Here is a 12769-nt window from a genome sequence, read left to right as displayed (position 1 = left end):
TACTCTTATCTTTCCTTGTACAAAATTAGTAATATCTTCATTTGAATCAAACACAGACAAAGTCTTCATTATATTTTGCTCCAACCAATCCCAATGTTTGGTTATTTCTTCTCTGTTGGCCCCTGATTAATCATATAAAAGAACAAAGAATCAAGTAAAGCTCCACAACAACATTGCTCTTGAAGTTTACAAGCTCAGTTTAACAGCAAATATATATTGTTTTCATTTTCAAAAATGATAGTCATGAAGGATAAAGGCAATACATGTATTCTCTACTTTATCCTCCATGTAGACATGAACACTATTTTCATTATAAACAGAAGTAATAATTTAATTAAAACAGAAAAAGTATATGCAACTCACACGAAGAGACAAAATACTGAGAATAGGATGGGTACTTACAGTATCAGTGTTTTAGATGACCATGCAGAAAACCACAATATATATAATTTAACACGTTTTAATATACATAATTTAATACTGTCTTCAAACCAGAATACTGTCCTATAATCTGTGACTGATTACAACATGTCATGTAATAACACACATGCTATGTAACAGCATGTATCTGTACTGCCAAAATGTGGATTTCAATTGTGGCAACTATCTTTATCATGGTCTAAAGCTTTGCTCAGGGCCACACTATTCATTAAAAAGCATAGTAATCACAGGGGCTGGAAAGATATAGTGCTTTCCTTGCACATAGCTGACCCAGATTTGATCTCCAGGACTCCGTATGATTCTCTGAGCCCACCAGACATGATCCCAGAGTAAAGAGCCAGGAGTCAGCCCTGGGCACAATTGGGTGGGATCCAAAACCAAAACAAAACAGCAAAAAAAACCAAAAACGTATAGTAATCTTACAGAATCTGATATAAGAAGTTAGAATCCCTGTGGCAAAGTTAATCCATGGGAAGTACTGAAACAATTTGAGGTGATTTATTGAAGGTAGATTAAGAATTAGTTTCTTCTAGGTTTCTTCGACTTTAAATAACTTCATATTTATCAATAGCCTATAGCTTATATAACCTTTAACACATCCCCAGCACTGTGTGTTACATAAATTTCATTCAAAAATACACACTTCTTAGTATATTTTATAATACATGGAGTATTATAACTTAAAAATGAATACTGCAGAATATCCTATTGCCTAAAATTCGGTTAGTGACCATAACGAGTTTAATAACTTTCTATGATGAACCATTCAAAGTCAGGGGAGAAATTTCAAGCCTGTACTTGGTCCTTTTGGCATATGGAAACTTCAATTAGTATGAAGATACATTTTTTGCATTCGGTTAATTTGAGGGAACACATTATTTAATCATGAATTTATCTTAAGGTAGAAAGGACATTTTTTCTTTTTTGTGGGGGAATCACACCCAGCTATGCTCAGGGGTTACTCCTGGCTCTGCACTCAGGAATTACTCCTGGCAGTGCTTGGAGGACCATATGGGATGCCGGGGATTGAACTCGGGTTAGCCTCATGCAAGGCAAATGCCCTACCCACTTTTGTCCAACCCTGAAAGGACAATTTTTCTAAGTAAGACAGAAGTCTGATGTCAGCAGGTGTAATGTCTTCTTCATTTAGTTTAAATGGCAGCACACAAGGAATTTAAGAGGAAGACATGAAAAACAAGTCACATATCTTAAAAATTAACAATATGCACACTCTACATTCACACATATGAGTTATCTAAAACAGTGTTTCCTCAAATTGGGTAAAAATTTCCCCTGGGAAGTGCTGTAATGATGGTGGGGTATTAATATCCATGGATGCAGTTTAGGTCCACTGAGCACTTTTTTCCTGAAATGGGGATGGTAAGTCAAACACGTTTGAGAACCTCTGATCTAGAAATTCACGTGAATCCTTTTAAAGTCTATTTGAAAAAAGAAGTGGAGAATGAAAAGGTAGTTGTTTGATATTAAAAAGGCCAGAGATCTGGTGTTCTACTAATAACCAATATTATAATAGTATCATAAAAAGAAGCAATTATCATTGGTTTTGTTTGTTTTGGGGTTTGGTTCACACAGTGTAACAGGCCTTGCAACCAGGCTCTGGCATTTAAACTCTTTGAGCTATCTCCTGAACACATTGTCATTTTTGTTATTGTTGAGTTGCTGGAAAAAAATTGGAAAAATTGGAAAAATTATCTGTAAAAGTATCTCAATAACACTAGCATATTCATAAAGAATTACCCATAAGTTCTTCCATTGTATTTCAGATATAACAAAAAGTGGTTCATATTTCATATTTCCTTAAAGAAACAACCTTTAGTTTTGGGTTTGATTTTTTTCATCTGAGTTATCAGAGGTCAAACAAAATAATTCAAGGAAAAGTTCTCATCTTTCCAGGAGTTGGATGAAATAGAAGCAGACTGAAGAAATGAGTCATATGGCAGTAGCACTAACCAAAATCTGAAATAGTACCAGTGAATGCATGCTTCAGGCTTCTCATGACAATGAATTTTTTAAAAAACTAGAATAAAAACAATTAAGTTATTCTCCTTTCAGAGTGGCAGGGGAGTCCATTCATAAATCTCAAAACACTTTGCAGGTTAAGCAATCGTTAGTTTCTTAATATTCAACTTCTTAGTATTCTATTTGTTAAAATAATACTTTAAAAATTATACTTACCACATGCAATTGACAAGTAAACTTGAGAATCAGGTGTCTGGTGTAGGATGCGAAATGGAGCTACTTTTGCAGTTGAGTCTAAGACTGAATCAAGTGTCCCAACCAGAAGCCCTGTTGTAATAATGAGAAAGGTGTATAAGGATTTTTACCAGAGATAAAAACAATAAAATGTCCTATTATATGATAAACAACGAATGGATACACCTTTTATCTTCTATTCCAAAGTTCCCATTTAGAGAATTTTCTTTAAAAATATTTAGGGGGGTTGTATTTTTGTTCAACCTAGAATTGTCAGACTCAATTGTCAAAAAAATCACAATATACTTGCAGTACTCAAATATCATTTTCAGAAGGTTGTAGGCATAAAGGTAAGACTGCAGATTCTGATAACAGAGACTATGTGGGTTTGTTTGAAAATTGGGTCTGTCACTTGTGTCAAGTTAAGCAAGCTGATTTACCTTTTCTTCATCCTCATTTGTATTATAAGGGGGGTTAGAACTTAAAGTTTGAAAACAAATGAGTTATTGATAGATACAAAACTCTTAGACAATGTTTGGCACATTCATTCTAAAAAATACTAATATTATGTAAGAAAATGTTGACTATTTAAATAAGATAGAACCTTGAATAATTAAATGCTAAGGTTAAGGAATTAACAATGAATTCCTCAATTTGGAACTGAAAGGTTTTGATGAATTAGTTATACTTCATTTATCTAATTATATTTCTAAATATATTTTCAATCTATTCCTACCTAGGATAAATTTTGCCTTTTGAAAAATTCTCCCCTATTAAACTTGTCTCTAACTAGATTAATGACTAAATCTGAGGAGAATAACCTGGTCTTCTTCCTCTAGGTTTGTATGCCTAATTTTCAACATATAACTTCTAGCAACAGAAACAAATTTTGTTGACTCAACAAAGTAAATAAATCTACTTTCCTTTTCTGGAAGATTTGATTAGTTGCGTATTGACTTTGCTTTACGAGGTACTTCCATTTAAATTTAGCTACAGATTCTTCAGGAAAATTTAAAATCAGTTATAAAGTAGGGGGCTGGAGCGATAGCACAGCGGTAGGGCATTTGCCTTTCACGCAGCCGACCCGTGTTCGATTCCTCTGCCCCTCTAGGAGAGCCCGGCAAGCTACGGAGAGTATCGCGCCCGCACGGCAGAGCCTGGCAAGCTATCTTGGCGTATTTGATATGCCAAAAACAGTAACAATAAGTCTCACATTGAGAGATGTTACTGGTGCCCGCTCGAACAAATCGATGAACAATGGGATGACATTGACAGTGATAAAGTAGGATTCCAGGCAAATTCTCTATCCTTACTGACAATAAAGAGTTAGGATTTTAAGCCAGTTTTGAATTAGAATACAGCTAGTCTGGTAGATATGAGGTAGAAAATTATTGTCAAAGAAGAAATCAGAAGAGGAGGTAGAACAAAAAAAATGAAATTTAACTTCCTTGAAAGGGTAAGAGTAGACCGCCGAGATGTGATCCCGGGGGCCGCACGCATGTGCGGCCTCTCCGCAGCTGCACAAGCTTGAATCCAGACCCAGCAAAACCTCTTTCGGCATGGGCAACTCCTCGCAGAATGTCTCCAGCCTGAGAACTAAGCCTCGGCCCCGTGCCCGCCCAGGAGGGGAAAGGTATTTCTCTCTCTCGCCTCTTTCTCTCCGGGGATGAAGGGCGCGGTGGCCGCCATATTAAGACGACCACAGATTGGGTTTTCAAGCCTGTAATTATCTAATATCTGGAAGAAATCTCCCTGGACTTCTTGTTAAAGTACAGAAATTCAAAACCGCGCGGCTGCTACTTTATTTGTCTTCACAGTAGGTCTGAATCTAGTGGGGTACTCCTAAGAACAATAGTGAGGTTTGTGTTGAAATATTGAATGTAACCAAAGTAAACAGAATGTAAAATGAAACTTATCAGTTACAAGGTAGGGGGTGGGGGGGCAGGATGGGAGGTGTACTGTGTGGGTTTTTTTTTTTTTTGGTGGTGGTATATGGGCACTGGTGAAGGGATGGTTGTTTCAGCATTGTATAACTGAGACCTAAGCCTGAAAGCATTGTAATCTTCCACACGGTGATTTAATAAAATAAAATTTAAAAAAAATAAAAAAATAAAAAAAAGAAAGGGTAAGAGTAGTTACAGTAGTCAGTAAAAAGCAAAAATAGAGGTCACAAATGCAACACAATACTAATTAGCAATCTCATAGAGGAGTTTGACAGTAAAGTAGCAATCAAGGAGATTTGGTGGGGGGGTGGCAGCTAGAGAGACAACTCAACTGATGGGAAAGCCTGGGTTTGGGCCCCAGTATTGCATGATCCCTTGAGCACTGCCAGGAGTGATCCCTGAGTACTGAATTGGGAGTATCCCCGTTGCTCACCCCCCCAAAAAAAACCAAAACATTTTGGCAATGGTAATATGTGCATGTTACAGGAAAAAAAAGTTATCTGTTAAGAAAAAAACGGTGGTATAAATAAAAAAATTTAACACTATGATGAGAAACAAGGAAGTCCAAAAAATACTACGAAAGGGAAAGTAAAGGGAATAAGAACACAGGAATAAGAAAAGACAGAAAAAGCAGCTACAGAATAAGAAAAGACAAAGAAAGCAGCTATATTTAAACTTATAATGAAATTTGGTGAGCTTCCAAGTGATGCTCAGAGGGTTTAGGGCTCCTTCCGTTTATTCTTGGTCAACCAGGTCAGCATTGGACAGATGCACTTCAACCCTTGTACTATTTCTCTAGCTCCTTATAATGAGGAAATTACTGGAAGGTTTTAGGATAAGAGGAAACCCATTCTATTACCAGTGCTAATTCAGCAGCAAAACACATCATTCATATGTGAGACCTAGAGTTTCTTCCCTGGAACAAAATTAAAAATGTAATAATTCTACCATCTTCAGCAAGGAGTGAGAAATTTGAGATTCTGTCTAAAGATGGAAGGTTAAAAACAAATGTGGAGTTCCTCAAAGGCTAAGTAAAAGTAAAAGCTGAAACATATGTGACAGCTTCTTTATAGCAATGAAATTGAAATTATTTAGGAAGTGGAAAAAAAAAGAGAATGTTTCCATTTCAAGACAGGAGAATAAAAATAGTCAAAGGAAAGAGAACAAGGAATAAAGCAATCAAAAGAGGCAACTATCTTTAGGATAAAAAGGCTGAATTAAGTGTATGAATATCTCTGTATATAAATATACATAAAACAATGTTAAAACTGTCAAAATAAAGGAAATCTACGTTCAAATAAATGCATTAACAAAGTGGTACTGTGTAAATTGCTGCATTTGACAATCTTTGCCTTGCAAGAATTTAAATTATAAAAATGGCTCTCAGAGAATTATTATTAAATTTGGGATAGTAAAATAATTTATTTAATCTTCACTACATTTCAAATCAAACTAGCTCAACTCTTATTTCCTAATTATATATGCTAGAAAAAAAGGCATTATAAAGAATGGGACAAAGAAACAGGTAAAAAATGGTTTGTCTCAGGAAAATTAACAGTGGAATATGGACTGTCAGATGGCAGAGGCCACAGATAACCATTCGTAAGTAATATATAACAATCCTATAATAAAGAGTTTTGAGACTGGAGATAAAATAGTCAAAATCTCTGGTAAGAGAGGTCATATTTTTTGTAGCAGAAATACCTGCAAGATTTTAAGTGTCTTATGATGTAGCAAGAAAACTGTTCAGCTTCTGTAAGTATATTAAATCAGGCAGTTTGCATAAAGTTAGGTTAAAAAATATTTGAAAGCTAGTACTAGAATACCTTTCCAGTCATTAGGGGAACTCTTCCACTCATTAACCTGCCATAATTACACGGTGCCTGCAAAGAATTGATATGTGCTGATGATAGGGTGAAAGACAGTAAGGATGATAGAGCAGGGACCCTAAAACAATAGTCGAAGGAAGGAGGCACTCTGGTGGAGGGCCTGGTGTTGGAACAGTGAATGGAGAAAACATTATTAATAGCAATATCATAAAGCTTGGTGCCTAGAATTTAAAAGATTTAAGCACACCAAAAAACAAGCAGAAAACTTTGAGTTTCTTCTTTATATGCCAGAGCTTAGACTCTGACAGCCTGAATATCAAGGTCATGACTCAGCCTACACCATAGAAGTCCCGTAGCTCTACTAAATTTGGAACAGAGTAGAGACTGCTAGCTGCATGACCGAAAAAGAGATTTTTAAAAACATCAAGAAATTAAAACCATCCATAGAATTTCTAAACTGTATTAAAGGTACGAAAGTCTGAGATCCTGGTTAAGGTCTATGGATTTTAGGTAGCATCCTGCCCCACCCAAAAAACATCAACACGTTTTTAAAAGGGAAATACAGGGGCTAGAAAAACAGTGCAGTGTGTATGGCATTTGCCTTGCAAGAGGCTGACCTGGGTTCAAGCCCAAGCACTCCATGTGTTTCCCTCAAGTCCCAGCGGGAGTGATCTCTAAGCATAAAGCCAGAAGTAAAGCCTCAGCACAACTGGATATGGCCCCCAAACAAAAACAAGTCAAATGAAATACAAAGGAAATTCACCATATGATTGATGTAAAATACTTTTATTAAATGGCCCAGCAAGATAACAAAAGGAGTTTTGTTGCTTTTAAAAAGACATTCACAAATAACTGTTTTTATTCGCAAATGAATTCCTTTGGACTGCAGAGAGATAAATCAACATTGACTTAAGCTTGATGAAATATACTCGTTTTTTTTTTTTTGCTTTTGGGGTCACCCCCAGCAATACACAGGGGTTACTCCTGGCTCATGCACTCAGGATTTACTCCTGATGCTGGGAATCGAACCCAGTTTGGCCGTGTGCAAGGCTAATAACACCCTAGCCGCTGTGCTATCGCTCCAGCCCTGATGAAATATATTCTTAACATATCCTGAAGTCTATTTGCTAGCATATCCATCTACTCTACAGTATCGTGGACAGAAAGTCTGCTTGGCTTTTTCCTTCCTAAGCCCAGGAATGTGCTGATGATAGGTGAGAGGCGGGAAGGATGAGAGAGCAGGGACCCTAAGACAATAGTGGAAGGAAGGAGGTACTCTGGTGGAGGGTCTGGTATTTAGAGTGTTGCAACAATGTTGCAGTTTTACTTCACAGTCCGAGGCATTTCACTCCCAGAAGAAATATACATTTTTGGGGAGGATCACATGGCAGTCTCCGGAGGTTTTTTTGTTATGGCCTGCCGGAAAGCAGCCTGTTCAACCTCCTTTTATTTAGTAGGTTAATGTACTAACCAATGATATTCAGCCACATAGGCCAAATATGCAAATTAACTTAGCCAACGGAAACAGTTACAAAGTCAGTTAAAGGAACAGTAACAATAACAGAAACTCGTTTACATCCAGGCCTAGGTAGGCCTGAGATTATGGGATGTTGTATACCAACATTAGAGTTTAATTCTTCCAAGAAAGCCAATTCCACATTGGTAGGGATTTACTGTTTATTTTGTTTTGTTTGGGGGCCACACCTGGTGCTGCTCAGGGCTTACTCTTGCCTCTGCATTCAGGGATCTCTCCTGGCCGGGCCTGGGGGACCAATCATATGGGGTGCTGGGGATTAAACCTGAATCTGTCACATGCAAGGCAAGCCCTCCTCCTACCTATAGCTCTGGCCTATAGCTCCTACCTATAGCTCCGGCCAGGTAGGGATTTCTATTAAGTAGAAAGTCCTTTCTCAGAAACATGTAAAGGTTTATATATATGTTAGTTATGGCTGTTTCCATGAGCTTCTGACTTGTCCATGGGGCCCCATGCTCAGAAAGGCTGTGCTTCGTTTAACTGGTTTGAATTTGTGCTTACTCTTCTGTAGTGACTATCTGAAATCCTCAACTTCTAAAAAAATATTATTTTCATTCTGGGCTGAAGCAATAGAGCAGCGGGTAGGGTGTCTGCCTTGCACACAGTCGACCCGGGTTCAATTCCTCCACCCCTCTCGGAGAGCCTGGCAAGCTACCGAGAGTATCTCACCTGCATGGAAAAGCCTGGCAAGCTCCCTGTGGCGTATTCGATATGCCAAAAACAGTAACAACAAGTCTCACAATGGAGACGTTACTGGTGCCTGCTCGAGCAAATCGATGAGCAACGGGATGACAGTGATAGAGTGATTTTCATTCCACACTAGATCTCACAAGTTATGTAGCCAATCCTGTTTACAGTGGCTATTTCTGGACTGAGAGTGGAAGTTTGAGCAGTATTTCCTTCTTTATACCTCTAGGTATTAAAATATTTTAAATATGTAAACTTTTTCATTTGGCCACAGAAAATTGGCCAGATCTGTTGGCAGTATCTGTACCTTCCCATAAGACACACCCGTATAGCTGTCTTATTTACAAAGTCAAAGGAATACACTTTTCTGCTGAACTTATTTTATCATCTCAATTTCATAAATCTTTTTTGTTGTTGTTTTGGGGCTACACCTGGCAATAGTTAGAGGCTACTTCTGGCTTCATAGTCAAGGGTAACTCCTGGCAGTGTTCGGGGAACCACATGTGGTGCAGGGGATCCAACCGGGGCCAGTCACACACCTGGCAAGTATCTTAGCCCCTGTATACTTTGCTCTATGACCCTTACGTTCATTAAATGTTAATTAATAAAAAACTAATCGGTTATTGGCCAGCACCCTTTGTAGAAATTACATCTGACTTTGTTTTCCTTCGTACTGGGCCAACACCCAGCAGTGCTCAGGGCTTACTCCTGGCTCTGCGCTCAGGAGTGGCACGGCTCATGGCTTTATATGGAATCCCGGGAATCAAACCTTGGTCGGTCATATACAAGGCAAAGACCCCACCTGCTGTACTACCTCTTTGGCCCCAAGAATTACACCTGAACAAGAGAAAGTACTGTTCTTTGTAGGGCTGTGTGTTTTCCTAACTCAATTGTTTTTGCTACCATATATAAGTGCTTTAAAACAGAACTATGAATGCATGCTTATGATAGAAGAATCCAACAGTCAGAGCTCTAGCATTTTGAATCCTGCCAACTTTATACAAACCACTTTGGAAAAACAAAGAAATTATTTTATCCATTCTCCTCTCCCTGCATATTTTTCAATAATGCTTCCTTAGAAACTGTATGTACGTAAGCAGTCATTCCCTTCTTTAAACCGCAGTCTCTGTCTATTAAAAAATTTTAAATTGTTAAGAGAAATAACTCATGTGACAAATGGCATATTGCTATGATATAGGTGAAAAACAGAATAAATGAATTATCAATCCAGTTGTATTTCTAAAGATTAAAATGGGGAAATAGGGCTAAAGCGATACGACAGTGGGTGGGCGCTTGCCCTGCACATGCCGGAACAAGGTTTGATCTCCAGCACCCCATACGGTTCCCCGAGCCCCCCCACCCCCCGCCAGGAGAGATCCCTGAGTGCAGAGCCAGAACGAAGTCCTGAGCAATGCTGTGTGTGACCCCAACACAAAAAGTTAATAAAAGGGGGAAATAGTAGAACGACAACCATCTTGACAGCATCTCTTTTGGGGTGGTGTGGGAGGTTCCCAACCAGTGCTTAGGGGTCATAGATGCCTCCTGCGGCAATAATCAACTGGGTGAGCAGTTCAGTGCAAGAACCCTGAACAGTATTGCCCGGCCCAGCACTGGGACTACCAGGGTCACACTGAGTAGTGTGCAGGGTCTTCCAGGGCTATGCCAGTGCACGTGGTGCTGAGGACTGTTGCATGCACCCCTGACCTGCGGGCTATCCACTCAGTCCCTACAGCACCTTCTTATACTTTCTAACAGGTGCACTACTTTTCACTCTGATGTCAACTCGATCCCTAGTGTCTGGTTGCTTCTCTCCGACCTGGCAGGGTCAGATCCCAACCTGGATCACAGGACCCTGGGAAAGACTTTAAGGAGATCGGAGCGATCCACAGAGGTCATCAAAACTTAAAATACAAGGAGGTGGGGATAAAATGGCAGAAAAGGGAGCAATTTCACACTGCTCCTGGGATCCCTCAACAAAGTCACAAAAAAAAAAACACAGAATGAATCACACTATTGACAGTTCACTGGAGAGTCCAGCAACCATATGCTGTGGAAGAAGGAGGAACAAGTGGTGAAACTCAGAGCTAAGGAGCAGGAGTCCAGGGAGGGGGAGGTGTGGTGAGAGGCTGCCGAGACACTGAACTTTGCCCTGGGCAAGCTGAAAACTGGCACCGCAACCCTGAGACTCTACTCTCACAGAACCTGATCTAGAGACAGAAGCAGGCCAGAGCTGCGTTTACAGCAGGCATACACGGGCATTCCCTTGGAAGCCGGCAGGGGGCTCTGTACCTTTCACAACAGGAAGCAGCTAATCCAAGCTGAGGGCTGCCGGGAAAGTGACATCTGTTTGCCCCAAGGGAAACAAAAGCAGCCCTCCTCCCAAACGCATGTGACTGGAGTGCAGACAGGGGAAGAAATGTCTAGAATCAAAAGTGACTTTCACTGGAGATTAATGAAAGCTAGCAACAGACCAACCATGAACTGCGGTGCACACCTTCCGCCTGCATTTGAACAATGTGCATTTGCGTATAGCCAAGACGAAATTAAACAGTGTCGGATGACAGAACGCTTCCCAGGTTGACTTGCATGTGGCAAATAATCAGGTGCAAGCAAATGCAAATACACTAGTAGATACTAGTTCTGATTGAAATTACAGATGTCACTGGTCACTTCTGAGGGCAAGGTCCCATCTGATGCCCAAACATGCGGGGTAATGGCACCACAGCCACAGCCAGTCACAGGCAAATGTGAACTCTGGGATGCAATAAAAGTTTGCCTGCTTGTGGCTCACATTCCCAGCAGTGGTCTGGGGCAAGCAAGACAAGCTAGGGAACTATGGTCTCGGGGTAAAAAAGTCAGTGGGAACTGTAAACCACCATTCAGGTCTGCACATAATGGGACTATAGACTTCATATCACATATAACACAATAAAGAGACAGAGGAATTTTTCTGCATAGATAGACAAAGACAAAAAGCCCAGGAAGGAGCCCAAGTGCAGGAGGAAATTCTAAATTCCTCAATGAAGACTTCAAAGTGGCAAATGTAAGGATGCCCACTGAGTTTAGGAGACCAGTAAAAGAGACCTCCAGCAAGATAAAATAAAGTATGAGAAACTTCCCATCAGAAATCAACGACTAAAGGACATAGTAGATGAACTAAAAACCATGACAGAGTGGCTTGGCAGCACAATGACAGAAGCCTGAAATAAATAACCTAAACACTTCCAGAAAGCAAGATAAACAGGAACTCCTCTGAACTGTTTCCTTGAGGCCAACATTATCTTGATAGAAAAAACAGAGAGGCATGACTGAAGAGAAAATTACACACCTGTAGGATAACATAGGCTCAGGTAGTTTAGGTTTATTGGGAACTTTCCTCTGTGTTTATTTGTAACTTCTTTCTTTGTGTTCTGTTAACTCATAAAGATTGTTTTTCTCTTCTCTTTGAATCCTTTGCATAGTTTATTCCTTTTGTATGAGCACAGGAAGACTGTAGCAGATGCTATGCTTTTGTAACCTGGGAGTCACATGATATTTTCCTCCTGGGCATCTGTTATCTCTCGATCTAAGCCTCAGCTGCCCTTACTTCCTAGCACCCCCAAAAGCAGGGTCCCGATGAGGGAGAGACTAGTAAAGCAGAATCCAGAGAAGAGAATCCAGAGAGCGGGATGGAGGAGTAAGGAGCTAGGAAGGAAGAGTGCTGGGGGAGAGAGAGGAGAGAGGAGAAATGGGGAGCTCAGAGAGACTGGAACAGGCGTGGGGAGAATGGGATAAACAGCAACTGATCAATCAACCGGCTTGGCCCTCCATCTGCCCCATGGCCCAGGCCGCTCCGGCTGGGCGAGTGGCTCCAGAACGGACCCCCAAGAACCCCGGGGGTGGCTGATGGGGAGAGCCGCCGGGGCTCTTCCCCCAGACACCTCCTGGCAGATGTTTTTTACACACACCAATACTCCTGTTGAACATATATGCATGTAGCACTGTAGCACTGTCATCCCATTGTTCATCGATTTGCTCAAGTGGACACCAGTAATGTCTCCATTGTGAGACTTGTTACTGTTTTGGGCATATCAAATACACCACGAGGAGCTTGCCAGGCTCTGCCATGCTGGCGGGATACT

At 40.2% G+C, this 12769-nt stretch overlaps 1 protein-coding gene across 1 annotated transcript in view; it reads right to left on the bottom strand.

Annotated features, from left to right (window-relative positions):
- The window catches only part of TBC1D8B (TBC1 domain family member 8B), a 110164-nt gene that overhangs the window by 82803 nt on the left and 14592 nt on the right, over positions 1-12769 (bottom strand). The window contains exons 2-3 of the mRNA XM_004606318.2: positions 2638-2748; positions 4-122 (exon numbers count right to left, since the gene is read on the bottom strand). Coding sequence (XP_004606375.2) covers positions 4-122; positions 2638-2748 — 230 coding nt within the window. The remainder of the gene's footprint in view (positions 1-3; positions 123-2637; positions 2749-12769) is intronic.

This window comes from Sorex araneus, chromosome X (genome assembly GCF_027595985.1).
Source record: "Sorex araneus isolate mSorAra2 chromosome X, mSorAra2.pri, whole genome shotgun sequence".
Lineage (NCBI taxonomy): Eukaryota > Metazoa > Chordata > Mammalia > Eulipotyphla > Soricidae > Sorex > Sorex araneus.
This window is presented reverse-complemented; position numbering and strand designations above follow the sequence as displayed.